Source organism: Ostrinia furnacalis, unplaced genomic scaffold (assembly GCF_004193835.3).
Source record: "Ostrinia furnacalis isolate ACB-3 unplaced genomic scaffold, ASM419383v2 OfSCF7067, whole genome shotgun sequence".
Taxonomy (NCBI): Eukaryota; Metazoa; Arthropoda; class Insecta; order Lepidoptera; family Crambidae; genus Ostrinia; species Ostrinia furnacalis.
In genome coordinates this window covers 154,482-180,812 of record NW_021137306.1, presented here as the reverse complement: position 1 = coordinate 180,812, position 26,331 = coordinate 154,482, and the positions used below count along the sequence as shown (strand labels likewise).

The 26,331-nt window shown below is 41.2% G+C and overlaps 1 protein-coding gene across 1 annotated transcript in view; it reads right to left on the bottom strand.

Moving 5' to 3' along the window:
• Positions 1-26,331, bottom strand: part of LOC114363337 (uncharacterized) — an 85,968-nt gene that overhangs the window by 35,738 nt on the left and 23,899 nt on the right. The window contains exons 2-11 of the mRNA XM_028319025.1: positions 20,230-20,324; positions 19,234-19,324; positions 18,247-18,376; positions 17,381-17,523; positions 15,657-15,784; positions 12,132-12,311; positions 11,478-11,644; positions 10,697-10,972; positions 9,997-10,249; positions 7,933-8,115 (exon numbers count right to left, since the gene is read on the bottom strand). Of these exons, the coding sequence (XP_028174826.1) occupies positions 7,933-8,115; positions 9,997-10,249; positions 10,697-10,972; positions 11,478-11,644; positions 12,132-12,311; positions 15,657-15,784; positions 17,381-17,523; positions 18,247-18,376; positions 19,234-19,324; positions 20,230-20,295 (1,617 nt within the window). The 5' untranslated portion in view covers positions 20,296-20,324. The remainder of the gene's footprint in view (positions 1-7,932; positions 8,116-9,996; positions 10,250-10,696; positions 10,973-11,477; positions 11,645-12,131; positions 12,312-15,656; positions 15,785-17,380; positions 17,524-18,246; positions 18,377-19,233; positions 19,325-20,229; positions 20,325-26,331) is intronic.

Here is a 26,331-nt window from a genome sequence, read left to right as displayed (position 1 = left end):
GCGACATGATAATGCCAATTGAATGTCCATAGCTAGAGAATCTCTGGCAGTCTCACTGACTGAGGCATCTTCTTTAGCCTTTGGCATTTTAAATAAATGTATATAAGGACGCGGTTAAAGTAAATGAGGAGCGGAATGAGCCACGAAACTGCAGCGTGCAGCTGGGCGCGGAGGTAGGTACTTAGAGACCAAGCGAGCGTTGAGTTTGGCAAAATGAGCGGGCCGTACCACTGCTGGGTATCTATTTGAAATGAGCGTAGAATTAATTATGACAGTACGCAGTGACTGTTCATAACGCGGTAAATAATGAAATATGCGGGATGGAGTACGATNTCTCCATGGAAGCCATACGCCGACAACTTCGTCACCAATATTATGTGATTAACCTTGTCGAATGCTTTTTTGAAGTCCGTGTAAACTGCATCCACCTGACCTCCACGGTCCAGAACGCCAGATATAAAAGTGGAATATTCAAGTAAATTACTAACTGTTGACCGTTGCTGAATGAAGCCGTGTTGTGAATCAGAGATATAAGGTTTTACTTGATTATAAATATGATCAAAGACAACTGATTCGAAAAGCTTTGCCATGGCAGACAAAATACTAATGGGTCTATAATTTTCTATATTGTCTTTGTCTCCTGATTTGTGTATTGGTACCACATGCGCTGATTTCCAGTATTCTGGGAAACCAGTTACTAAGGATTTGTTGTATAGAAGCAGAAGTGGGAGGCTTAGCTCGTCAGCACATTCTCTGAGGAACCTTGGTGGGATACCGTCTGGACCAGCGCCCTTATTTGGATCCAGGTGTTTGAGCTTACCTAGTATTTCATGACGTCTTAAGGTTATCGTTGATAGTGAGCTATTCGTTTTGGGGCGTATTGTACTCGTTACGTCACATTCAGGTGCGTCTTGTTTCTCAAATACCGAGCTGAAAAATTCTGAGAATAGTTCACATATACCCCTGGCGTTCGAGGCACTCTTGTTTCCTAGTGTCATTTTCTGTGGTATACCAGAGCCGTTGCCCTTCTTAGAATTAATGTATCTCCAAAAGTGTTTTATGTCTGACTTGAGGCCTTCTTCTGTGAGCGATATGTATGAATTATAACAATTCCTCATTAGAACCTTGCATCGAGAACGGAGTAACCTGAACTCATCATAATCGCGAGGGTTTTTAAATGTTTTAAACTTCCTATGTACTTTGTTTTTTTCATGCAAACATTTGATCAAAGATGGTGTAAACCAAAGTGGAAAATGTTTATGCCTATTGCTAGCAGTGGGGGTGTATTTTTCAATAATTTGATTCAGTTCAGAGTAAAAATTAGTAGTGGCTATGTTAATATCAGCGTCTGATAGTACTGTCGGCCAATCTATATTGCGTAGTTCTTTTTTTATGCTATTGTAATCACATTTATTGAACTGTAGTCGTTTAGTTTTGCAGTTACGTTTAATCTCGTATCCTTCACTAAGGCTCAGTACCTCGAAACAAAGTGCCGGGTGATGCCTGTCAATCTTGGAAAGTGGGTCAGCCGTTGTGACACTCACGGTGAGGCATGACGATGTTAGGATGAGATCTAAGAGTCGATTATTTTCATTAGGTATGAAATTATGCTGCCACAGGTCACAGAGTGACAAGGTGTCAAGGAGCAAGGATGATTTTGGGTCTACCGCAGGGGGTAGCGCGAAATTTTGATTAGTTGAGCCTGATCGCGACCATGCTACGCTGGGAGTGTTGAAATCACCAACTATGACATAGACGTCATTGTCGTTCCCATTCAAAATGTTCTTTTGTGTGTTATTATAAAATGAGACTAGAGATGTGTAGGGTATGTCTGGAGGCAGGTAGCAGATGCACACATTAAGGGTTGGACGTGATTTACTAGTAGGCAGAATACTTATCCAGATGTCCTCTACCTCGCTTTCCCATGACGTCTGCCTAACGACGCTATACTCATTCTTAACAGCCACGAGCACACCCCCCCCACTCAGTTTATTGATACTACTATCTTCGCGGTCTCGTCTGAAGACATTGTATCTATTGTCAAATAGTTCATTGTTAAATACTGAGTGGTTAAGGTTTGTCTCAGTTAAACAAATAATATCATAATTCACATTCAGACAGCTCAAAAAGAATTCGTTAGTTTTAGATAGGATTCTATTTACATTTTGATAGAACACATGCATTATAAAAATGTGAGATCGGGTTGAATACAATCATTATGCGTTAAAAGAGAAAAACAAATAAATAAATCACTTCAAATTATCTAAGCAGTTGCGATCTTTGATTAGTATTGCTTGAGAGTTGTCGTCTTTTCTGCAGTATACCCGGTTGTATTTTACCCATACGTATTTGTATGAGTGCTCTTTGGCTACTTTTCTTGTCCAGGCATGTAGTTCTTTGCATTCTTTAGATAAATGTTCCGCTAGATAGATGTTCTGTCTGTCCCCGACGATACCAATGTGTGTGGAATTTAAAGGGTTGCCACGGTTTTCTCTATTATAATTCTTGAAGGCCGAAATAAGAACATCACGCTGGCGCTCGGACATCAACGTAACCAGGATGTTGCGTGGTCGTTTCGATTCAGGATTTAGCTTTGCAACTCTTCGGATAGTTCGTATTTGTGTTTCAGCGTTGGATACTTTTAGTGTATCGCAGATCTTATGAAGTATCAGCAGTAGGTTTTCATTGCGTTTTTCGGGCACACATTGAATTTCCAAATTGCAGCAGCGGGACGCTTTCTCCAATGTGTTAACTCTCTGTTTTAAGTCAGTTAACTCTGTCTGTAGTTTAATTTTGTCTGCCTCGAGCGAGTTTATGGCTAGATTAGCAGCATCTAATTCCTTGTTCATTTTGTTTTGTTTATTGTCCAAAAAATCTGTGGTTTCCGTGAACTCTGTCTTTATTTTCTCGAGTGTAGAATTTATTTCCATTCTTATCATATTTTTTAGTTCAGTTGTTATTGTAGACTTCATTTCTGTCAATTTAGAATCAAGTAGTTGACTGAACATTTCATAAGTTATTGACTGTCCAGCCGGCGAGGCGTGATCAGTCTTGCTGTATCTAGAAGATTTCTGCTTACTCAGTTCGTCAGGAGAAACAGTCAAGTCGTCGCAGGACATGTTTGTGTAATCCATGATAAGTTGTTCATTTTGCTTTACTGGAGTATCATCCGTTTTGACGCGCCGGGATGCACCGCTACAGTTCGGACACAACCAAGATTTTTTCAACTCCTTTATCTTATTTGTGTAGACGGTTGTAGGTATGTTTAGGCATTTGTAGTGATAAACTCCACAGCATGGCCCACATCTTAACATTTCCTCGGGTCTGACTTTGCTTTTGCACGCCAAGCAGTTCATTTTGTATGATTTTATTATTGATGCACTCGAAAATTCCAAGACCAGAAAACAAAAATTCTGATGGTCGCTGGATTTGAAGTCACGGCCAAATGTCGATCGCAGTACGCGGCTGACCGCTCTGAGCCGCTGGGCCACGGAGCTGTTACGTAAGCGTACGAAACTTTAATAGCGATGCCTCACACTTGCGTGAGAGTCGTCGGGTACGTAGAATGACTCAGCCGGTCCGCCGCACAACACGCCCGAGCGAATCACTATTTCACAACGAAATGTCAACACAGTTTTTGCTTATTTTGCACCACTTATGACGAAAGTTCGGCTATGATTTATACACCATTCGATAGGTAATTTTATAGGGAACACTTTTAACGTTAATTTCACAGGAAACAGTCATTTTAACCCATATTTAAGTTCAGTATTCACGGAGTGCGATGTAAACACGTCTTTCTTTAACAAGTACCCCACGACTTTTATATCGTGAGGTTCGCTAAAGTTAAGTTATTAAAACAATTTCTGATTCGTTGTCCATTTTAAAGATCGTTGAGTTTATTTGTGTTTAATATCGTAAAAAAAATGTCGATAATATTAAAAGAAAAGAAGACGACGTAAAAATAATTATGCCACTTTCTACAAAAAGAAGTGAAATCCCACCAAAAACATTCTGTAAAAAACTAGCCAAGTCTCGATGGAGCTGACTGTTTATCTCTAAAAAGTAATGAAATCTAGACAAAGTCGTGCCAAGTCTATGGTTCCTTACTGCGATTTCTTTATTATAGTATATTGTTAATGTTGTGTGACTTGGCCGTTGAACAATGTTTATTAAGATAATCATACATAAGTATTATTGAAATACGCAGCTTTATTAAGTCTACAATTGACTGATTATTGAATCAACGTTTTCCAAGTGCAATTTATTTTCCATCGTCAATTGGTAGCGGTTCTGGCGACAGATTGGTGTAAATGGTGTCATGGTGCATCTGGTTTTGTACCCTTCAACGGCCAAGTCACACAACATTAACAATATACTATAATAAAGAAATCGCAGTAAGGAACCATAGACTTGGCACGACTTTGTCTAGATTTCATTACTTTTTAGAGATAAACAGTCAGCTCCATCGAGACTTGGCTAGTTTTTTACAGAATGTTTTTGGTGGGATTTTAATTTACAATGAAAACAAGTAAATAATAGGTACTTCACATAGGTAACTAAGGTTCAAATTATGCAGTTGCAACACATACTTAACATGCTACAAAAACTTGTTTTGCATCGAGCAGTGCAAAAAACGTGATCGACACATTGAAGTATTTTTGGCCGCGTGTAAATAAATAACATATGAATAGAGTGCAAATTCATATAAATGATTCTGCAAACTGCAAATAACACGCGGTGAAGGTTGTCTTTAGTGCCTAATGATTGCCTGCCACATGAGTGCATAACATTTCATTATTTGATAATGATGATGACTTCCTATAAACACACATTTGGGACTGGCAAAGCGTTTGCTATGTGGTATAATTTATATTTATTAATGTATAACGTGTTGAATTTCTACCATGACTTTTGAAGATTGTAACCGACCATATTGAGAACCTGCTGCTTTTTTGAAATTGGTTAAAATGCCGTAACATAATATGGTCACAGCAGAATAAAATAGGATCATCCACTCTCTTCTCATGGATGTAATAAAAAGCGTTTAAGAGGCACATATGCGGACCTCAGGCCTTCCGAACCCATCTGGCCAGCATTGGGAGTGTCGACCAAATCCTTCATTTCATCATCATTATCATTTTAGCCATAGGACGCCCACAAAGGAAAACGCAGCGTGGGATGTCCACCCACAAGGTAAACCGACGGCCTCATAAAGGTAGCAGGAAGGCGTTGGATGCAGGCCTCTATAAACCGGGCGATGTGGAAATCCTTAAGTAAAGATTAATAATAATACAAGCAACACTCACGATATCTTTAACATCGTATATCCCGAAGGACTGTATGAAGTCTCCCATGTAGTTTTTCCAGGCATCTGTGCACAGCTGTTTCTTCAGCGCGGCCGCTTCGTCTTTGGATACAGCGAAGAACCCCGCCAGTTTGTTGACGTCACAGAAAACTTGTCCACGGACGTTCAGCTTTGACGTCATTAGCTGAAAGAGAATAAAACAATTATATTCAATAACGATTAATTTCTACTACTACACTAGCGGAGTTTTTTGACACAGACTTGTGATTTAACTTTAAAATAAAGGGTTTTCTATAAGATATCAGCATACTTTTATGCAAGATTGATGGTCGAGGTTTCTTATTTCCGGTAACTTTGGGTTGGATCTTTAGAAACCAGCTAACTAACCGCTGTATTTACTTCGCAATCGAATGTTGTACAGTAAAATATACCCTCTCAGCGTCAGCCAGCCTCTCGAATCCTTTCCTCAATACGGGCAGAGAGAGAGAGCCAATAACAGTTGGACCCCCTCAGAGTGCCTCCGGCTGACGTCATAGGACCTCTCCTGCATGTGACGTTCATGCTGACTATAATATACGTCATAACTACCTGCACTCTTTCCGCATCAGCCAGGCCCTCGAATCCTTTCCTCACTATGGGCAGCGGGAGGGCCATCAACACTTGGACCCCCTCCGGGTGCCTCGTGCTGACGTCATAGGCCACCTCCTGTATGTTGAGGTTGACGCTGACGACCTGTGTGGCCCCCTCCACGAGTTTGGCCAGCAGCGTGGCGTATCTTAGGTGGATGCTGACTATAATATACGTCACAATTACCTGCACCTTTTCCGCATCGGCCAGGCCCTCGAATCTTTTCCTTACGAGCGGTAGCGGGAGACTCGACAACACTTGGACTCCCCCCGGGTGCCTCCGGCTGACGTCATAGGCTCTCTCCTGTGTGTGACGTTCATGCTGACTATAATATACGTCATATTTACCTGCACTCTCTCCGCATCAGCTAGGCCCTCGAAGCCTTTCCTCACTACGGGCAGCGGGAGGCCCAATAATATCCGCACGCCTTCCGGGTGCCTCGTGCTGACGTCATAGGCCACCTCCTGTATGTTGAGGTTGACACTGACGACCTGTGTGGCCCCCTCCACGAGTTTGGCCAGCAGCGTGGCGTAGAATAACACCTCGTGCCTTGTGGCCTCTGGCAAGAATTTGTTTACGAAATTCATTACTTGGGCTAAACTGAAAATGAGGCAATTTTTATGGTCTTAATTATAACGTTCTTGTTATTTTGATATATTATAACGAATATTAGTCTGCGATAGAAAAATTATGAATGGGGAAATTATGGGGCAGAAAAGTTCTCGAGTAGCGACCACGGGCTGGATGACGTAGCGTGGGCAGGCCTCCTACTAGGTGGACCGACGATCTGGTAAAGGTCGCGGGAAGAGCCTGGATGCGGGCAGCGCAGGACCGTGCATTGTGGAAAACCTTGGAGGAGGCCTTTGTCCAGCAGTGGACATCATTTGGCTAAAACGAAGAGAAATTATGCCCGTTTTCACCATCAATCCCTAATTTTTAAGTGACCCCTATGGTAACACATAACAGGAAATTTGTTTTCAAAGGGGTCACTTACAAATTAGGGATTGATGGTTAAAACGGGCATTAGTCAATTTTATAGGTGGTGTAACCACACCATCTATAAAATTGACATTCATAATTTCAAAGCTATCAAAACCAAATTGTCCCACAGTTATTTTACGAGTAATAGCAATTTTAGGTGTCAACTATCCAAGTGTTCAGTTGGTGCATTAGTAATATGAAATGAATTGAAACTTGTATTACATAATTATTTATATTTTAGGCTGAGTTGTACTACCTAACTTTGACCGTATGACGATAACCAATGCTTATTGTATGGAATGCGTTTGCACGTGCAACCCAGCCTTAGAGAACTATATTGCTAGTAATTTAAATGTTCGTTGCGATACTTACATCTTAAATATATTTATAGAATTTTCATTAGATTCAATCAGTTCAACGGCTTCATTAAATGCTTTTGATATGGCACTCAAGTCACTGGCGTTCGTTTTGCCGACTTGGTTTATTATAAGGCCGGCTGTATCTCTTACGGGGTTGGCAGACTTGGCCACAACCAGCTTGTCCAAGTATTCCAAAGCCATGGTTATCATGTCAGAGGCGTCTTTGAGGATGGCGAAGGCTTTGGTGCCTGAGAAAGTAGGCTGGAGTTGGTCCATTAGCTTTGATATTCTGAAAAAATATAAAAATTAGCGTGTAGTATATTTTTTTTAAACAAAATCTATTTAGAATAAAAAATCACGTTTTAATTATTTAAAATAGAGAATAAAATCCATAAAATTAACATAATTGTGTTTAAAAAAATATAAATTTTTAACAACCAAAAGACGTCTAAAGCTGGACGTAGGCCTTCTCTAAAGAATTTCCACAAGGAGAAATGATATTCCGAAATTGATAAACAGCGAGTAGCAGGGCCATTCTTATTCTTACGNAGGTAAACCGACGGCCTCATAAAGGTAGCAGGAAGGCGCTGGATGCAGGCCGCTACCAAACGGGCGATGTGGAAATACTTACTTCAGTAAAAACTAATAACAACTCACGATATCCTTAACGTCGTATATCCCGAAGGACTGTATGAAGTCTCCCATGTAGTTTTTCCAGGCATCTGTGCACAGCTGTTTCTTCAGAGTAACCGCTTCGTCTTTGGATACAGCGAAGAACCCCGCCAGTTTGTTGACGTCACAGAAAACTTGTCCGCGGACGTTCAGCTTCGACGTCATTAGCTGAAAGAAAAACAAATAAATTCAATAACGATTAATTTCTACCACTACACTAGCGGAGCTTTTTGATGCAGACTTGTGATTTAACTTTAAAATAAACATAGGGTTTTCAATAAAAAGTCAGCATACTGTTTTGCAAGATTGATGGTCGAGGTTTCTTATTTAGGTAACTTTGTTAACTAACCGCTGTATTTATTTCGCAATCTAATGTACAGTCTAAATTACCTTCATCTCAATATCAGCCAGGAACTCGAATCCTTTCCTCACTATGGGCAGTGGGAGGCCCAATAATACGCGCCCTCGACCAGCTTGGCCAGCAGCGTGGCGTATCTAAGGTGGATGTTGACTATAATATAGGTCACAATTACCTGCACCCTTTCCGCATCGGCCAGGCCCTCGAAGCCTTTCCTCACGAGCGGTAGCGGGAGACTCGACAACACTTGGACTCCCCCCGGGTGCCTCCGGCTGACGTCATAGGCTCTCTCCTGTGTGTGACGTTCATGCTGACTATAATATACGTCATATTTACCTGCACTCTTTCCGCATCAACTAGGTCTTCGAAGCCTTTCCTCACAAGTTGCAGTGGGAGACCCAACAACACTTGGACCCCCTCCGGGTGCCTCGTGCTGACGTCATAGGCCACCTCCTGTATGTTGACTACAATATACTTAATTACCTGCACCCTCTCAGCATCAGCTAATCCCTCGAATTCTTTCCTCACTATGGGCAGTGGGAGTTCCAACAACACTTGGACCCCCACAGGTCTCCGGCTGACGTTATAGGCCACCTTTTGTATGTTGACTAGAAAATACGTCACAATTACCTGCACTCTTTCAGCATCAGCCAGGCCCTCGAAGCCTTTCCTCACTAGTGGAAGTGGGAGGCCCAATAATATCTGCACTCCCTTCGGGTGCCTTCTGCTGACGTCATAGGCCACCTCCTGTATGTTGAGGTTGACGTTGACGACCTGTGTGGCTCCCTCCACGAGTTTGGCCTGCAGCGTGGCGTATCTTAGGTGGATGCTGACTATAATATACGTCACAATTACCTGCACCTTTTCCGCATCGGCCAAGCCCTCGAATCTTTTCCTTACGAGCGGTAGCGGGAGACTCGACAACACTTGGGACTCCCCCCGGGTGCCTCCGGCTGACGTCATAGGCTCTCTCCTGTGTGTGACGTTCATGCTGACTATAATATACGTCATATTTACCTGCACTCTCTCCGCATCAACTAAGTCTTCGAAGCCTTTCCTTACAAGTTGCAGTGGGAGACCCAACAACACTTGGACCCCCTCGGGGTGCCTCTGGCTGACGTCATAGGCCACTTCCTTAATGTTGACTACAATATACGTCACAATTACCTGCACTCTTTCAGCATCAGCCAGGCCCTCGAAGCCTTTCCTCACTAGTGGAAGTGGGAGGCCCAATAATATCTGCACTCCCTTCGGGTGCCTTCTGCTGACGTCATAGGCCACCTCCTGTATGTTGAGGTTGACGCTGACGACCTGTGTGGCGCCCTCGACCAGCTTAGCCAGCAGCGTGGCGTATCTAAGGTGGATGTTGACTATAATATACGTCATAATTACCTGCACCCTTTCAGCATCGGCCAGGCCCTCGAATCCTTTCCTCACGAGCGGCAGTGGGAGACCCACCAACACTTGGACCCTTCCGGGTGCCTCCTGCTGACGTCATAGGCCCCCTGACCCGGGTTCATGCTGACTACAATATACTTAATTACCTGCACCCCCTCAGCATCAGCTAATCCCTCGAATTCTTTCCTCACTATGGGCAGTGGGAGTTCCAACAACACTTGGACCCCCACAGGTCTCCGGCTGACGTTATAGGCCACCTTTTGTATGTTGACTAGAAAATACGTCACAATTACCTGCACTCTTTCAGCATCAGCCAGGCCCTCGAATCCTTTCCTCACTATGGGCAGCGGGAGGGCCATCAACACTTGGACCCCCTCCGGGTGCCTCGTGCTGACGTCATAGGCCACCTCCTGTATGTTGAGGTTGACGCTGACGACCTGTGTGGCCCCCTCCACGAGTTTGGCCAGCAGCGTGGCGTAGAATAACACCTCGTGCCTTGTGGCCTCTGGCAAGAATTTGTTTACGAAATTCATTACTTGGGCTAAACTGAAAATGAGGCAATTTTTATGGTCTTAATTATAACGTTCTTGTTTTTTTGATAAATTATAAAGAAGCATATTAACCTGCGATAGAGAAATTATGCCCGTTTTCACCATAAATCCCTAATTTTTAAGTGACCCCTATGGTAACACATAACAGGAATTTTTTTTCAAAGGGGTCACTTACAAATTAGGGATTGATGGTTAAAACGGGCATTGGTCAATTTTATAGGTGGTGTTACCAATTGACATACCTACATTAATTCAAAGCTATCAAAACCAAATCGTCCCACAGTTGTTTTACGAGTAATAGCAATTTTAGGTGTCAACTATCAAAGTGTTCAGTTGGTGCATTAGTTATGTGAAATAAATTGAAACCTGTATTAGATACTAAAAAGACATAAGAGAACTATTAATTATTGTTAGTAATTTAAGTTTTAATTGCGATACTTACATCTTAAATATATTTATAGAATTTTCATTAGATTCAATCAGTTCAACTGCTTCATTAAATGCTTTTGATATGGCACTCAAGTCACTGGCGTTCGTTTTGCCAACTTGGTTTATTATAAGGCCGGCAGTATCTCTCACGGGGTTGGCAGACTTTGCCACAACCAGCTTGTCCAAGTATTCCAAAGCCATGGTTATCATGTCAGAGGCGTCTTTGAGGATGCCGAAGGCTTTGGTGCCTGAGAATGTAGGCTGGAGTTCTTTCATTAGCTTTGATATTCTGAAAAAATATGAAAAATTAGTATCACGTAGCATAAAACACAAATGGTAACTGACATTAAGGGCCTTGCCACACTGGTGGAACGGCGCGGTCGCCAAAAGCATGCAAAATGCCTCGCCGTCTCCGCCCAGAAAACACTTGCAATCCGCCAGTGTGGCAAGGCCCTAATGTTAAAACTCAAAAACACATCACAAAGTGAATTATGTTAATTTTATGTATTCTTAAAAACCAAAAGACGTCTAAAGCTAGACGTAGGCCTCCCCTGAGGATTTCCACAAGGAAGAATCCTGCTTTTTACAAAGTTAACTGTTCGAAGGATATCTGCAAATCAAATAAAAATCGAATAGCAAAGAGATAAAAATGAGGCAGGTTTTCACACATACTTTACAAACGTGTTGAGTTACTTTAAAGATGTAAGAACAATTTAAATAGTCTATGCAAATAAAGAATATCGGCAATGTCCGATCCCTTATTCTTCCATTCGTTATTACCATCTTATACTTACAGAGTGACGTTAAAATAGCTGAAGTCCACCTCCCGTCCGCTAAAGAGGGTAGTCACCGCGGGAGGCAGGAAGCTGTCCAGTTTGGTCATGCGCAGCGCTGCCGTGGCCAACTCGGCTAAGGCGGTGATTCGGTTGTCGCCCGATAGCTTGAAGTACATGTCGCCTATCTGAAACATTTAGGCTGAGTTGCACCACCCAAATTTAACGGTAACTATTACTATAACGGGTGTATTTTTTATGGAGTTTGACAGATTTTTGACGTTTGTCACAGTTAAAGTTAGAAATATGTTTCATACAACAAACGATTTTAGTTTTGTACTCGGTTTTAGCTTAGTTTTTGGGCATCTATCTCAGATTTTAATAAAGCTTTAAAATTTAAATCAGAGATCATATGGCTAATCGCAGAAAAAATCGCTAGCAAGTTACTAAACCCTTCGATAGGCCCGATTTCCACCAATGCGGAACGTAGCGGAGAAATGTCGGGCTGTCAAATTTTTCTATAGACTTTGACAGGGGCGGCGTCGTGACGCGGATCAAAACTGTGTGGACCGGAGGTAATAATCGAATCTGATTGGTTATTGTAACACCAAATATGTGGAAACCGGGCCTTATTAACAGGTCAAAAGTCATAAAGTTACATTAGACCAAACTCACCATTCTAAGATACTTTCCGAAGTTGATTTCAAATATCAAGTCCATGGCCATCCTCTGCAGGTCCTTGTCGGTCATGCTGCACAGTTTCCTCACGAACACCTGTAAATTCTCCTTATCTTCCATCTTGATTAGCTCTCCTATGGAGTCTGCGTTACATCTGTTTATATTGCCTTTGAATATCTGAAACAAAAATGTTGTATAGGTACTCGATTTTACTTGAAATATATCGTACGTGAGAAAATAACGCTAAATTCCAACCCCTTAAATAAGCACACTCCAAGCTATTATTTATTTTTAAAATAGCACTTAGTTCTCAGTGCTTAGCGAATAAGATACCAGGAAATTATTTTTAAATTTTTGCGCGTCTTATGTTAATTTTTTAGAAAAACGTGAATCACACAGAATCTAAAGAAATCACTGATTTCGCCGAGACCGTTCAAGGGGATAATTAGGTCAGTGGTAGAGCATTCGACTGCAGATCGAGAGGTCCCCGGTTCAAATCCGGGTGTCACCTGTTAGGCTTACTATTCTTTGAAAAAGTGCTCGCTAAGTGGATTTGTTTTGTTTCATTCATTTTGTTTTTATATAAAAATTCAATACTCGACATTCAATCCCTGGCAATGTCTCGGCAAGATTCATCTTCATGCGTAAAATTATTATTTTACTAGCTTTCGGCCCGCGGCTTCGCCCGCGTTCAATTTTGTCTGTCACAGAAAAGCTTTATCGCGCGGCTATAAACCTCACGGGGCCCGAGACCTTTCCAACGAATGCAAAACCGTGGAAATCGGTTCGTGCGTTCTGGAGCTATAGCGTCAGGAAGGAAAACCCGACTTATTTTTATATAGTAGATAAACAATGGGCAGTTCATCACTTTCTGTCAGTGTCTCTTGCAAACCAAGAGCTTCAAGCCATTTATACAAAGACTTACCCCCTTAAAACTAAGCTGCGCGGTCATGACGTCAGCGGCCAGCTCATCTGATACGTCCAAAAGAGCCGCAACGCGCCGCCGCACGCGCGCTGGGTTGGCAAACAAGCTCTCCACTCGGAGACCGTTTTCTAGAAAAGGTTTTTAAATAAGATTTTCTACGAATTTGATAAGAGTGAAGTGCTAAATATTTGGTTTCGCGAATCAGCAAATTAGAGTGAAGGAAAAATTTGCTGATTTCTGTCCTATTTTTTCTGTGATTATTTGTCTGTGTATCAAAATTCATTGTTACCCTAATATAAATAAGTAAGGAAGAGACATATTATTATTGTTCCAACGATGTTAAAAGATCGCCCTAGTCAAGGAAATTGTGCCATGTCGTAGATCTCTAACTAGCATCTGCCCGCGGGTTCACCCGCGTATTTTTGGAGGATTTTAGCTTTTTTTAAATTGATAGGACTTTCTCCATGCAAACCCTTTTTAAGAATTATTTTGCGACAAAAAATAATATAATCAGTAGTTACAATCATGGTAGAGCAAGCTCCATTGGAAGGTGTAAAAGCCAAAGTACACGAACACGATCTCAGATCATAGAAAGAGAATAGATATGAAGTCGCGCGTAACTACAACGAGAACCAGTGTCCCCANTTTAATTTAAAAAAAAAAATTGGCACAAATTTAAGAATGGCCCAGCAACAAGATGAAAATGAGGCAGTTTTTACAAACTTCATTTATGAGTTAAAATTTAGACCGCTTTCACATTTAGGCGATTTAGCAGCGCGACAAACGCGCAACAGACGCGCTGCCAAAAATTTTAATACTATGTGACAGTGGATGCTTGCCTTCACATTATAAAAACAACGCTGCCGCGCTGCTGTCGCGCTTCTAACGCCCTAATGTGAAAGCGCTCTTAAGGAACATTGGCAATGTCCGATCCCCTGTTCTCCACTCATTATTACCATGTTATTACTTACAAAGTGACATTGAAATAGCTGAAGTCCACATCCCGTCCGCTAAAGAGGGTAGTCACAGCTGGAGGCAGGAAGCTGTCCAGTTTGGTCATGCGCAGCGCCGCCGTGGCCAACTCGGCCAAGGCGGTGATTCGGTTGTCGCCCGACAGCTTGAAGTACATGTCGCCTATCTGAAACATTTAGGCTGAGTTGCACCACCCAAATTTAACGGTAACTATTACGATAACGGGTGTATTTTTTATGGAGTTTGACAGATTTTTGACGTTTGTCACAGTTAAAGTTAGAAATATGTTTAATACAACAAACGATTTTAGTTTTGTACTCGGTTTTAGCTTAGTTGTTGGGCATCTATCTCAGATTTAAAAAAAAACTCATTAAAAAACTCATTTATTTCTGTAAATAGGCTTAAAAAAAGCACTTTTACACGTCCCAGTATTAACCTTTGATAAACATTAATAAAGCTTACATTACACGTAACGTTACGTTACGTAACATTTAATAAAGCTTTGAATTAAAATCAGAGATCATATGGCTAATAGCAGAAAAAATCGCTAGCAAGTTACTAAACCCTTCGTTAGGCCCGATTTCCACCAATGCGGAGCGTAGCGGAGAAATGTCGGGCTGTCAAATTTTTCTATACACTTTGACAGGGGCGGCGGCGTGACGCGGGTCAAAGCTGTGTGGACCGGAGAAGAGAAGTGGTAATAATGGAATCTGATTGGTTATTGTAACACCATTTATGTGGAAACCGGGCCTTAGTAACAGGTCAAAAGCCATAGAGTAACATTAGACCAAACTCACCATTCTAAGATACTTTCCGAAGTTGATTTCAAATATCAAGTCCATGGCCATCCTCTGCAGGTCCTTGTCGGTCATGCTGCACAGTTTCCTCACAAACACCTGTAAATTCTCCTTATCTTCCATCTTGATTAGGTCCGCTATAGAGTCTGCGTTACATCTGTTTATATTGCCTTTGAATATCTGAAACAAAAATGTTGTATAGGTACTCGATTTTACTTGAAATATATCGTACGTGAGAAAATAACGCTAAATTCCAAGCCCTAAAATAAGCACACTTCAAGCTATTATTTATTTTAAAAATAGCACTTAGTTCTCAGTGCTCAGCGAATAAGATAGGTACCAGGAAATTATTTTTAAATATTTGCGCGTCTTATGTTAAGTTTTTAGAAAAACGTGAATCACACAGAATCACTGATTTCGCCGAGACCGTTCAAGGGGATAATTAGGTCAGTGGTAGAGCATTCGACTGCAGATCGAGAGGTCCCCGGTTCAAATCCGGGTGTCACCTGTTAGGCTTACTATTCTTTGAAAAAGTGCTCGCCAAGTGGATTGTTTTGTTTCATTATTTTTTTTTTGTTATATAAAAATCCAGGGATCTTCATGCGTACAATCATTATTTTATAAACAATGGGCAGTTCATCACTTTCTGTTAGTGTTTCTTGAAAACCAAGAACAGAGTAAATACAAATGAGTAGGTTATCTTCATAGAAACGCACCGAGCGCGGTTTGTATGTGAGCGCGCCAATACGTATGCGGCGCGCACGCACACACTCTGCCAAGAGCTTCGAAGCCGCACGAAGCCACGAAGCCATTTATACAAATACTTACCCCCTTGAAGCTGAGCTGCGCAGTCATGACGTCAGCAGCCAGCTCATCTGACACGTCCAAAAGAGCCGCAACGCGCCGCCGCGCGCGCGCCGGGTTCGCAAACAAGCTCTCCACTCGGATACCGTTTTCTAGAAAAGGTTTTTAAATTAGATTTTCCACGAATTTGATAAGTGAAGTGCTATTTGGTTTCGCGAATCAGCAAATTAGAGTGAAGGAAAACTTTGCTGATTTCTGTCCTATTTTTTCTGTGATTTATTTGTCTGTGTATCAAAATTGATCGTTTCCCTCATTCCCTAATATAAATAAGTAAGGAAGAGACACAATATTGTTGTTCCAAGGATGTTAAAAGACCGTCCTAGTCATGAAATGGTGCTTTGATATAGTTCTGTAACTAGCATCTGCCCGCGGGTTCACCCGCGTATTTTTCGGGGATTTTAGATTTTTTTTTAAATTGATAGGACTTTCTCCATGCAAACCCTTGCAACGGGGCGTCTTAGCTAGCTCAGTCTGACACCCCGCTGTTTAGTACTAAGTCCCAGTTCGCCTTCTGCGATGAGGGATGTGTACCTATCCAGGATGCCTACAGGGATATTGACCAAGGAAACGCACAATCAATAACACAAGGACACTTTATATTTCTAGTTCCACAATGGTTCCTTATTCTAACTTCACTGACTCTAAGTTTATTATTACTACGGGCAAGTATTTTACAATTATAAATTAATGGCAATGAGAGGAATAGCGACGCGCCCGGTTCGCGTCCCGAAACTAGTTAACGTATCCGCGAGAGGGGCGGCGCCCTGTGCGAGGTTTAGCGAGTGTTAGTGGATACTTATAACTAGGGGGGTAGGACGTGATTTCATACGCTAGAACCATGAGGCCTAAGTCGTCAGGCGAGCTGAAACCACTAGGGGAAAGGCGTCGGACCTACGTGGCGAGGGGGTATGAAGTTTGGGATGGGTGGCAGCAGGATTGCTACCGCAGGTTCGGGATGAGTATCACATGCACTACTCGGTAAGGACGAGAATAGGTAGCTATCAACGATAGAACGTTTCAACAGCAACACGGAAGCTTTATGGCCCCGCGGAGGTAAACGAGGTATCGAGTCAAGCCAAGTTAGTGGGAACAGTGTGGGTAGCAATTCGCTAGGGACTCTGTGCAATGCAACCGAGGGAACAATAGACGCGCGCGCGAACGTCTGGTTGTTGCAATGGCTCCCGAGCGAATGCTAGGCGCCCGCGGTCGCCGCCGTCTCATATATTAGCTCGGTCCGTGCGGCGTGCGGCCGCGCAGCCGTAGGGTTGTCAAAATCTCCGCGCTCGGTGCGAAAGGGCGCGTCACACCCTTTTTAAGAATTCTTTTGCGACTAAAAATAATGAATCATTAGTTACAATCATGGTAGAGCAAGCTCCATTGGAAGGTGTAAAAGCCAAAGTACACGAATACGATGCGTTGCGGCGTTGCACCGCAAAGATTTCGCCGTATCCACCGTGTGCCCATCAGTTATTTCTACGTGATGATGACACAGCGACACCTCTCCGGCGTCGCATCGCCGCTGTAACGTATCGTGTTCGTGTACTTTGGCTTTTACATCTTCCAATGGAACTTGCTCTACCATGATTGTAACTACCGATTATTTTTAGCTTTAGCCCTGAGTGGTCTTCAAGGGCTTACATCAATAGAAGTTACTATGACTATGTGTACTATGAATTAAGGGGGCTTACTGCTGATCTCAATCATTATGGGATGGTCCAGGACGTCAGCGCAGGTAGCGAGCAGTCGCAGCGCGTCGGGTACCGTGCCTGCTACCTCCAGGACTGTTTCATTGTGCAGGAGCGGAGAGAACTTTCGTTGCAGCTGCGTTAATCTGAACAAATATTAATTAGCAGTTAGTTTCCAGAGATAATGAAGTGTTTTATTAGAAAACATGTGCCTTACTCTTGGTTTGTAAATCCTCAGTTTCAAAAATCAGTTTCACGCGACCTGTACCTCTAGTAGGAAAAACTTTCGAGTTCGTTTCGTTGCGTATTCAAAGTGTCATCGAAAAATTTTGTATGAAAAATTAAACAGCGCCCCCTAGGGCGGCTATAATATAGGGGGCGCTGTTTAATTTTTCATACAACATTTTTCGATGACACTTTGAATACGCAACGAAACGAACTCGAAAGTTTTTCCTACTAGAGGTACTGTCATTCATTGGCTTTTGATCGCTCCGTGATCGCGCCGGCGATGGCGATCTGCACGCGTTGGTGTGGTTGAAGCAAGAAATATATTATTTATTATCAAGCATAATAGCATCTTGGCAAATGTGAAGTTTAATTGGTAACTCTATGTGTGTTATAGTAAAATGCTGTTTGTTTTCCTAACAATAAAATAAAAATAAGTAAATAAACTTCTCGAGTTGCGACCACGGGCCGGAAGTCGTAGCGAGCGTGGGCAGGCCCCCCTGGGTGGACCGACGATCTGGTGCTAAAAGAACCTGGATGCCGGCAGCGCAGGAACAGTCGTTATGGAAATCCTTGGCCTCCCGCCTTTGTCCAGCAGTGAACGTCATTTGGCTGAAACGAACGAAGTATGAAAAAGAACTCACTTGGCATTCTCGTAAGTAGGCACCTCTTGGAAGCGGTCCATGGGCTCGCATTCGTTGTTGACGCTGCACACGAATGACTGCACGAACGGCAGTATGCCGGCGCTCGGCAGCGCGCGCGCGCTGAACTGGCCTGCCAAGAGTCATCATCATCATCATTATCATCAACGGGAATATTGTTGTACGTGTATAGTCTGGTCTGTGAGCACGTAGAATTTTGTCCAATGACCCCTAGCTACCCATCCTTATCGCTCGCGCGTAATTATATGTATTGCTGTCGCGACTGTGCGACGGGCGCCCGCAGTGAGTGTGCGAGCGTAGCTAGGTAGCTTACAGACCGGGCTTTAGTAGCCACGACATCTTGACCACCAATAAAAACGCAACTAATAACGGCTAACTTAGTCTCGAATTAAGTTTAAAATGCAGAGGGCAGGGGTAACGAAAGTAATCAGAACAGGATAGAAGGAAAATCATCATCATTAAGTCATTTAAGTAGTTAGTCTCTACTTAAATGACTTGATGATGTTGATTTTCCTGAAGAAATAACAGCCTTTCCAATTTACCACAGGTAAATGAGGCATAGAAACCTACATTACATTCTCCACGCCGGCCAGTTGTAGGGTTGACAGGCTCCAGGATTAGAAGCCTCTTACAACATTTAGCACGAAAAGAAAATTTGGTATTTGCACTGCAGATTGATGCGAAAGTACTTAATCATGCTTTTCAATATCTCTAGTTTCGAGCTTGCTTAACTACAAGTAATTAGGTATACTCAATCTTCATCATAACGATATCTCAAGTAATTTAACTACTTAAGTAAGTACCTTTTTACAAACTAAAAAACAATCAATCAACCTATACAAACCTGATTTAATAGTGGTCAAGGAAGTAATAGGTAAATAATATGGGAAAACCTATCATTGTTAAAGGTCAATTCTGAGAAATTATTTAACTAATTAGTAGTAGTATTTAGACAAGTTAATAGCTTACATGTGGGGAAGTCCTGGTTGTCGATGTTGATGCGCACGACGTACAGGCACAGCATCACCAGCGTGGCCCACGCTACGCCGAACAGGGTTATCTGAAAGAGAAATAAGTATTAAAGCATTATTATTGGAATCAAAGGTGGAATTGTGTACAGCAATCGTTATCATTTAATAGTTCATAACGTACGATTATTCTGTCAAACGCTTTGTTCTGACTTTATCGTACGTTATGAACTGTCAAATGATTACGATTGCTTTACACAATTCCACCTCTGGAGTAGAATCCAGAGTTAAGCGAGTGCGATTTCGCGGGATTTGTCTTACTATTATACAAGTAAAAGTATAAACCTCTTCCTTGCACACCAGTTTACAATTCATTTAGTTACCTAACCGATTGGATAGCTGATACTAAACTGAGAGTTATTACTTATTAACACGCTTTTTTTTAGTATCTAGCCTCTAATTAAAAAAAATAGAGAAATACTGACATAAGTATATCCGACACAACATCAAGACGGTCAACACATAGCGGGTGGGCCGGGTGGCCATGGCCCACCTCAGAGTGGTCCAGTGCCCACCCCAGAATGGTCCAATGCCCACCCCACAAAATCTTAGAAATAGTAAATCTACATACCTACTCTATGATCCCAGAACCCTAATCGTAAAAGTTTGCATCGTAATAGTTTATTTTATTGTGAAACCCATCAATTTTTTTAACGGCCGATAATGAATCACTTGTACCGAAAAAGCGACCAAATATCGGACGGCTGAAAGTCTGTAATCTGCGGGGACTCTCAAGGCCCTTTTCACACGTCCCGGTTGCCGGCTAACCGGCGCCAGGTACCCGGTCGTGAAGTGTGAAAGCTANTTAATTACGCCGGAACATGTGAAAGCTATGTACCATGCCCATACACTTCACCACCGGATACCCGGCGCCGGTTAGCCGGCAACCGGGACGTGTGAAAAGGGCGTAACACTATACAGAAAAATGTGTACTTACCAGCTTTCTTCTGCGGATGAGGTAGTCCTTCCACAGGAGCAGCCTAAGTTGCCGGCCCGCCGCCATCACGCGGATCGCGGCGCGCGCCCGAGCCGCTGCAACAAAAACACTCATTAAAATCTAATAAATACCTATATTGTCATAATACAAACATTTGTCACCAACCCCTACTCTTCCCGCGGGTGTATGTCGTAAGAGGCGACTTACGGACTAAGTACACATCAAACAGAGAACGGGCAGCAGCGCTCTCTGACAAACATAAATCTTTTAAACTGCGATCTCCAACCCGCCTGCCAAGCGTGGGGATTATGGCAAAACCCTCTACTATAGTGGAGGAGGCTCATAGTCCAGCAGTGGACTGTAAAGGGCTGTTGATGATGATGATGAAATACCTATAACAAGGGCTATATTTCACCGGGACACCATGGCGGCGCAACCAGTCGCCGCTACCAACAAAATGTATACAGCTTTGCGCAACCAAACAGACACCAGGCGAGTAACTCTCTATAGAGCTGTATACATTTTGTTGGAAGCGGTGACTGGTTGCGCCGCCATGGTGTCCCGGTAAAATATAGCCCTTAGGCGCAGGTTGCCACCAGGTATTGGAAGACCACTAAATGCATGTTAATACACCTCCAAAGGGAGTTTTAACTCGACACACACGATGTAATTTCTAGGAATTCGGTAACTCGGTTGACCAACGCCCAAATATGTGAGAAAAAATGAGGGTAGACTACTAAAAAGACAAATTAAAATTAAAGAAATACCTACAATAAGGCGTAGGTTGCCACCAGATATTGGAAAACCACTAAATGTTCTTTTAGCATGTTAAAACACCGCCAAATGGAGTTGGAACTGGACACACGATGTATAAAACAATTTTATTTCTAGGTGGGTAAGGCGGCACTCGGCTGTATTGTAAAACCAGATGAGCGTATCCTTCCTTAATCCTTTCGTTTATTTTTGGATCAAAACCAGTTGTGTGCAGCCTGAACTTTACACCTCGATGTAGGTAGGTGGATTCGCAGTTTGACTTGACCATTAGCTAGGCTAAAACTAACTAGTTTAACGTCTAAATTGTCGTTGTGTTATAAAAACGGTAGTCATAAAACTAGAATAATGCGTTATTCAAAGTACCTACAATAGTTATTATTTTAATTACCGTACCTCGTTGCGAAATACAAACAATACAGAGACAATCGGCGTACATAATGATTTGTACAATGCAATCAAGTGGGTTATTACAATCTACGTCTCGCTATCCCGAGGCCGAACTTCTGAAAAAGTCTAGGATCAACGTAAGCTCCGTGTGAATAAACCAAAAATTAATTGTAATTTTTTTGCGGGTACGCGGGTTGACCTATGGTACAAAAATTTTCCGTAAATTTCTTACCTGTAAATAAAATTCACAAGGACTTGAATTAATTTCATTCTGTTCTACTTATTTCCCAGCCTAACACACTCACTTTATTGTTTCTTGATTTTTAAAATTAATATTTCCCACTGCACAGTCACAGACGCGCTCGCCTTCCTTCCCGCCATTTTGTAAAAGGTTTTTTTTTACAATTTTCCGGCCTTGGCATATTGGCAATTTTGTTTTTGTTTAGAATAAGGCAAAAGCGTTTAGTCATACATCCAGGGATAAAAAATATTAACTTTTATTTTTTCTAATTTTGGTTAAATAATGAAGAAACTGTAATAAAATTAGAAAATGACACTCGTGGAAATGCTATGGTTATTGTTAGATGTTTATAAATCAAACATGGAAAATTTTGTGTCGATTGATACTTAGTTTTGGAAATAGTGCAGTGGCGTTGTATAAACACTGACAGCCACCACTTTTATACTCTTCCCAGAGTCAAAGAAATACGCTGCTCACATTAAGGTAGGTAACATTTTTCGTTTGAGGGCAAGTTTTTAAAGAGCTGTTAGGATTATTTTATTCGGGGAAGAGTTTATGGCTGAGTTGCACCATCTTCATGTTACGGTTAAAATAACAATAACCAGTGCTTTTTGTATGGAGTTTGCCAGATTTTTGATGTTAAAGTAAGGTTGTGCCTGTAACCCCCTTATTAATAAAAGTTACACCCTAGTTGAACTCTGGCTAAAATTGACATTTAGTATGGAAATGTTATTTTAATCCAGTGTTCATCCTAGGTGTAACTTTTTATTGGAGGTAGGTAGGTAATAGTTTATTTTTAAGAATACTTACTGAAGTTTCTTTCAGAACGTAAAAACTCTCCAAAACTTGAAAATGGCTAAGTGTAGTGTTATTCTTACAGATTAACTAAACAATATGTTATGCTCTATAGAGCACGCTTCAAAGTTCCTGCATTCAGATTACGAGGCACTGAACTTTAAGCTGTGACTTGAGTGCTAACTGCCATTTTCCGCAGTGGAGCCCAAACAGCTGTTATCTCCTCACGTACGATCGTGCGCGGGCGCGTGTTGACAGTTTTTATGCGCGGTGTTGTGCGCAGCGACCGAACAATGATATTTTGACTGTCATTTGCATGTCAACAGTACACTGTGGTTGATAGCGACGAAAGGTTCGAAATGTAAACATTAATAGCAGTTTGACGTCTTGTAAATCAATAATTTATTTATTTTATTTAAACTTTTATGCCAAAATAAATTTGAACATAAGGCGAACTTAATGCACTAAAGCATTCTCGACCAGTTTACCTTTGGGTTGAGCAGAAAAAATAATAACCTTTCTAAATCGTTATTGGGACCCTGCTGTAGGGCGTATATATTCCTTGCATTTTAGTAGGCCAGGAATAGAATCTAAATATGCCTAAGTACGGTGCCTGGATGCGAGCGGCGCAGGATCGGTCTTCGTGGAAATCCTTGGGGAAGGCCTTTGTCCAGCAGTGGACGTCTTTCGGCTGAAACGAACGTACGAACGATGCCTACGATACAAATTGAACTCATATAGCCTATAGTTCTCATTCTCATCCCATATATCTAAAATAAGTTTGTTAGTGGGAAATTCCTAGAAATTCATGTGACCGCTGCTCAAGCGAAGTTATCAATTATCAACGCTCTCAATCAAAGAAACATTGACATGTCTCGAGCACAAGGAGCCGAACTAAACGCATAGTAGATACAGTTATTATGCGCTCGTTGTTACATAATCCCGTGAAGGACGCCAGTGAGCAGAGACAAAGTCACTAATGTGGTGTGCATTGGCCACGGGCTTGCAAGCCGTGTAATCACAAAGGTCACATGTCAGGTTTATTTACTTACACTTGGGTTAAGAAAATAATAGAATACCGTGGTTTCCATGTCAGTATCGGTTTGTCACGGAGAGTCTTTATCGCTTGCTTGTACTTACTGTGAAAGCTTAAAAATTTTACCNCGCTAAAGTGGAAATTTACAAAACCTGTGTGGACTTATCTTGATAGAACTCTTGAATACTAAACTAATCGCAATATTTTCTCAATTAACTATTTAGACGACGAAATTGCCTAACTATTTATGCCTATAACATATTTGTAGTATTACTGGTTAATGATTGTAACGAGTTGAAAAAGTACTGTTTTTGCGCCAAACGGCGTAAACGCTCTTAAAGATCTCGCCTATCCACCAAAAGCTGAAAAAAAACGTATGATACATATAAGGTATCGTAATAGCGGTGGTCTGTGTCCAGCAGAGGACGTCATTTGGCTGTAACGAACGAATACAAATTAGGTTTTCTTATCAAACATTGCATTCAGGAAAAGTAGCCCCTTTAATTAAAAATCTTTGAAAGACTATTTTTAGTTATATTCAAAGCCGAAAATAATTTACCATTGGATCTTATAAGAACAATATTTGATGTTTGTGTTTTCCTCATTTTTACGGCGCCATTAAATCACAATTAAAGTTTACTTAAGTGGCGGCTAAGTGAATGACTTCTCATAATATTTTTGTTAAGGCCTTCCATGTTATTGTTCTCTTAATAAGAACTTATTCAGTTATTTAACTAATGAGAGGTTCTAGTTAAAATTGCAAGCGTTCTCGTAATTTTTCTACTTGGTTGGTTCGTTTACCTGGACTTCGCAGTCGGGTAACTATATTAGCTTCTGCCAACGAATTGGTTGGTTGGATGATTTACATTATTTTAAACAGATAAACTAAAAAAAAAAACAAAAATCCTTGGTGCTAAAATGGTGCCCGTTAAGACTTAACTTAGTTTCTGTTAGGTTTCGGACTTTTATAAGTATTAGTAGATTGTGTAGTCCAAAGGACAATGACCAAAAATGGTCCAAATGTCCACCACTAATGAGACCTATATTGGCTTATAGTCCATTAAATAGAGATTAACTTTCAGTATGGGACGAAAAAAAAATAAGCTGTCAGTAAAAAGTTATGACTGTATGAAAAATTGTAGTAGTTTACGCGCTAATCTCAGGAACTACTGGTCCGTTTTGAAAAATATTTTTGTTATGGATAGCCCATTTATCAAGGATGGTTTTAGGTTATATAACATCACCCTACACCAATAGGGGCGGAGCAGCGACCACCCGACCGTAATTGAAATATTGTTGTCTTTCTTCTGAGCTTATTTTTTTTCTTTTAACGAGAATCTAACACGGCACACTAAGCGACATGACATAACAGGCATAGATTAATCCAAAATGTGCGATGGATAGAATGATATCAAGAACATTTTTCGGATGAAAAGGTAAAAAACATGACTTTTCATTCAGTCGTAACTTTTTACTGACAGCATATTTTTGATTGCGGTTTGGTTATAATGAATCAGTATTTAGTAGACTATTTTACTACATAGGTCTCATTAGTGGTGGACATTTGGACCACACTCCATACATTTTTGGTCATTGTCCTTTAGTAATTTCCATAAAATTAAAAAATTCAAATTCATAAAATGCATTTATTTTTGCAAATAAGCTTTAAAAAAGCGCTTTTACACGTCCCAATATTAACCCTACCACTGCTTCGGGACAATAACATATCTAGGATTACACAATAACTTTTTTATATCTCAAAATTTAAGCCGAGCGATTCTTCGCATTTGAAATCTAGGCTACCTACTTATTTATTAGTAATTTTCATATTGAATACTATCAAAGTAACATGTAGAAAAACACCCAGCCATCTTTCCGGAATCGAAGGCGCATACCTACCTTGTTATAATTACCTTGATCAGTGATCTTCTGACGTAAGCCGCGAGTAGTCCATGACGTCATCAGGGCACTCGTCGGGCGTTAACGGGTTAACATAACCGGTCGAGTGCACTCTTCGAATTTGTGAAGGGTCCATTTTTAGAGGAAAAATACCTAACTCCCAGGTTAGATGATCGCCAAATTAGACAACAGAGAGATGATTTGGCACTTTCATTTAAAATTAAACTTAAGACAAAGAAAATATTCTAAACTTTTAAAGGCCTACCACGCAATGAGAAAGATCTATTTTGCCTGCATCTCCCCTGATTGATATTACTTCATGTAGGTAGTACAAAGACGGTAACTATGTCGTTATAATGTATTAAACCTATGCAAGACATAAATTCTTACGGGATAGAAGCGAATATTAAAATTGTTTTGCCTGTAGGTACGGGGTTATAAGGGTTTTGATTCACGGAATTCTACTTTATAGCTGGCAGCGTCCCATAAATATTACAAATGTATTGTTTCCAGCGTGCATACCTAAATCAATCTTCGCCAAAAGATTAATGCTAAGTTGAAGAACATCGGTGTTTTCGATCATCATCCTTTGTCCCTCAAGTTGTTGTAAAGTGCCGATTGAGGAAACCGGTAAACAATACTTTTCACCTTTAAAGTAATGGACAGAGACTCTTCATTATTAAGACGTAAATAAAATAACATTAAGATTGTATAAAAAGTAAAACGTGATAAGGACTACCTTCATCATTTCATGAATCATCATGTAGGTACTACAAGTCTCAGACATACTTTATTTATTTTTCCTGTGTTAGACAACAATATGCAAAGGACAAGAATAATTACTTAATAATGACTATTCTTCAGACTTCTTGTTATTTTTCAGTCGAGTCTCCTCCATTTCATGATCAGTTATGCCTCCAACTTGCTTTATCATCGAAATGAAGTAATGCCTAGCATTAGCTGGTTAGTG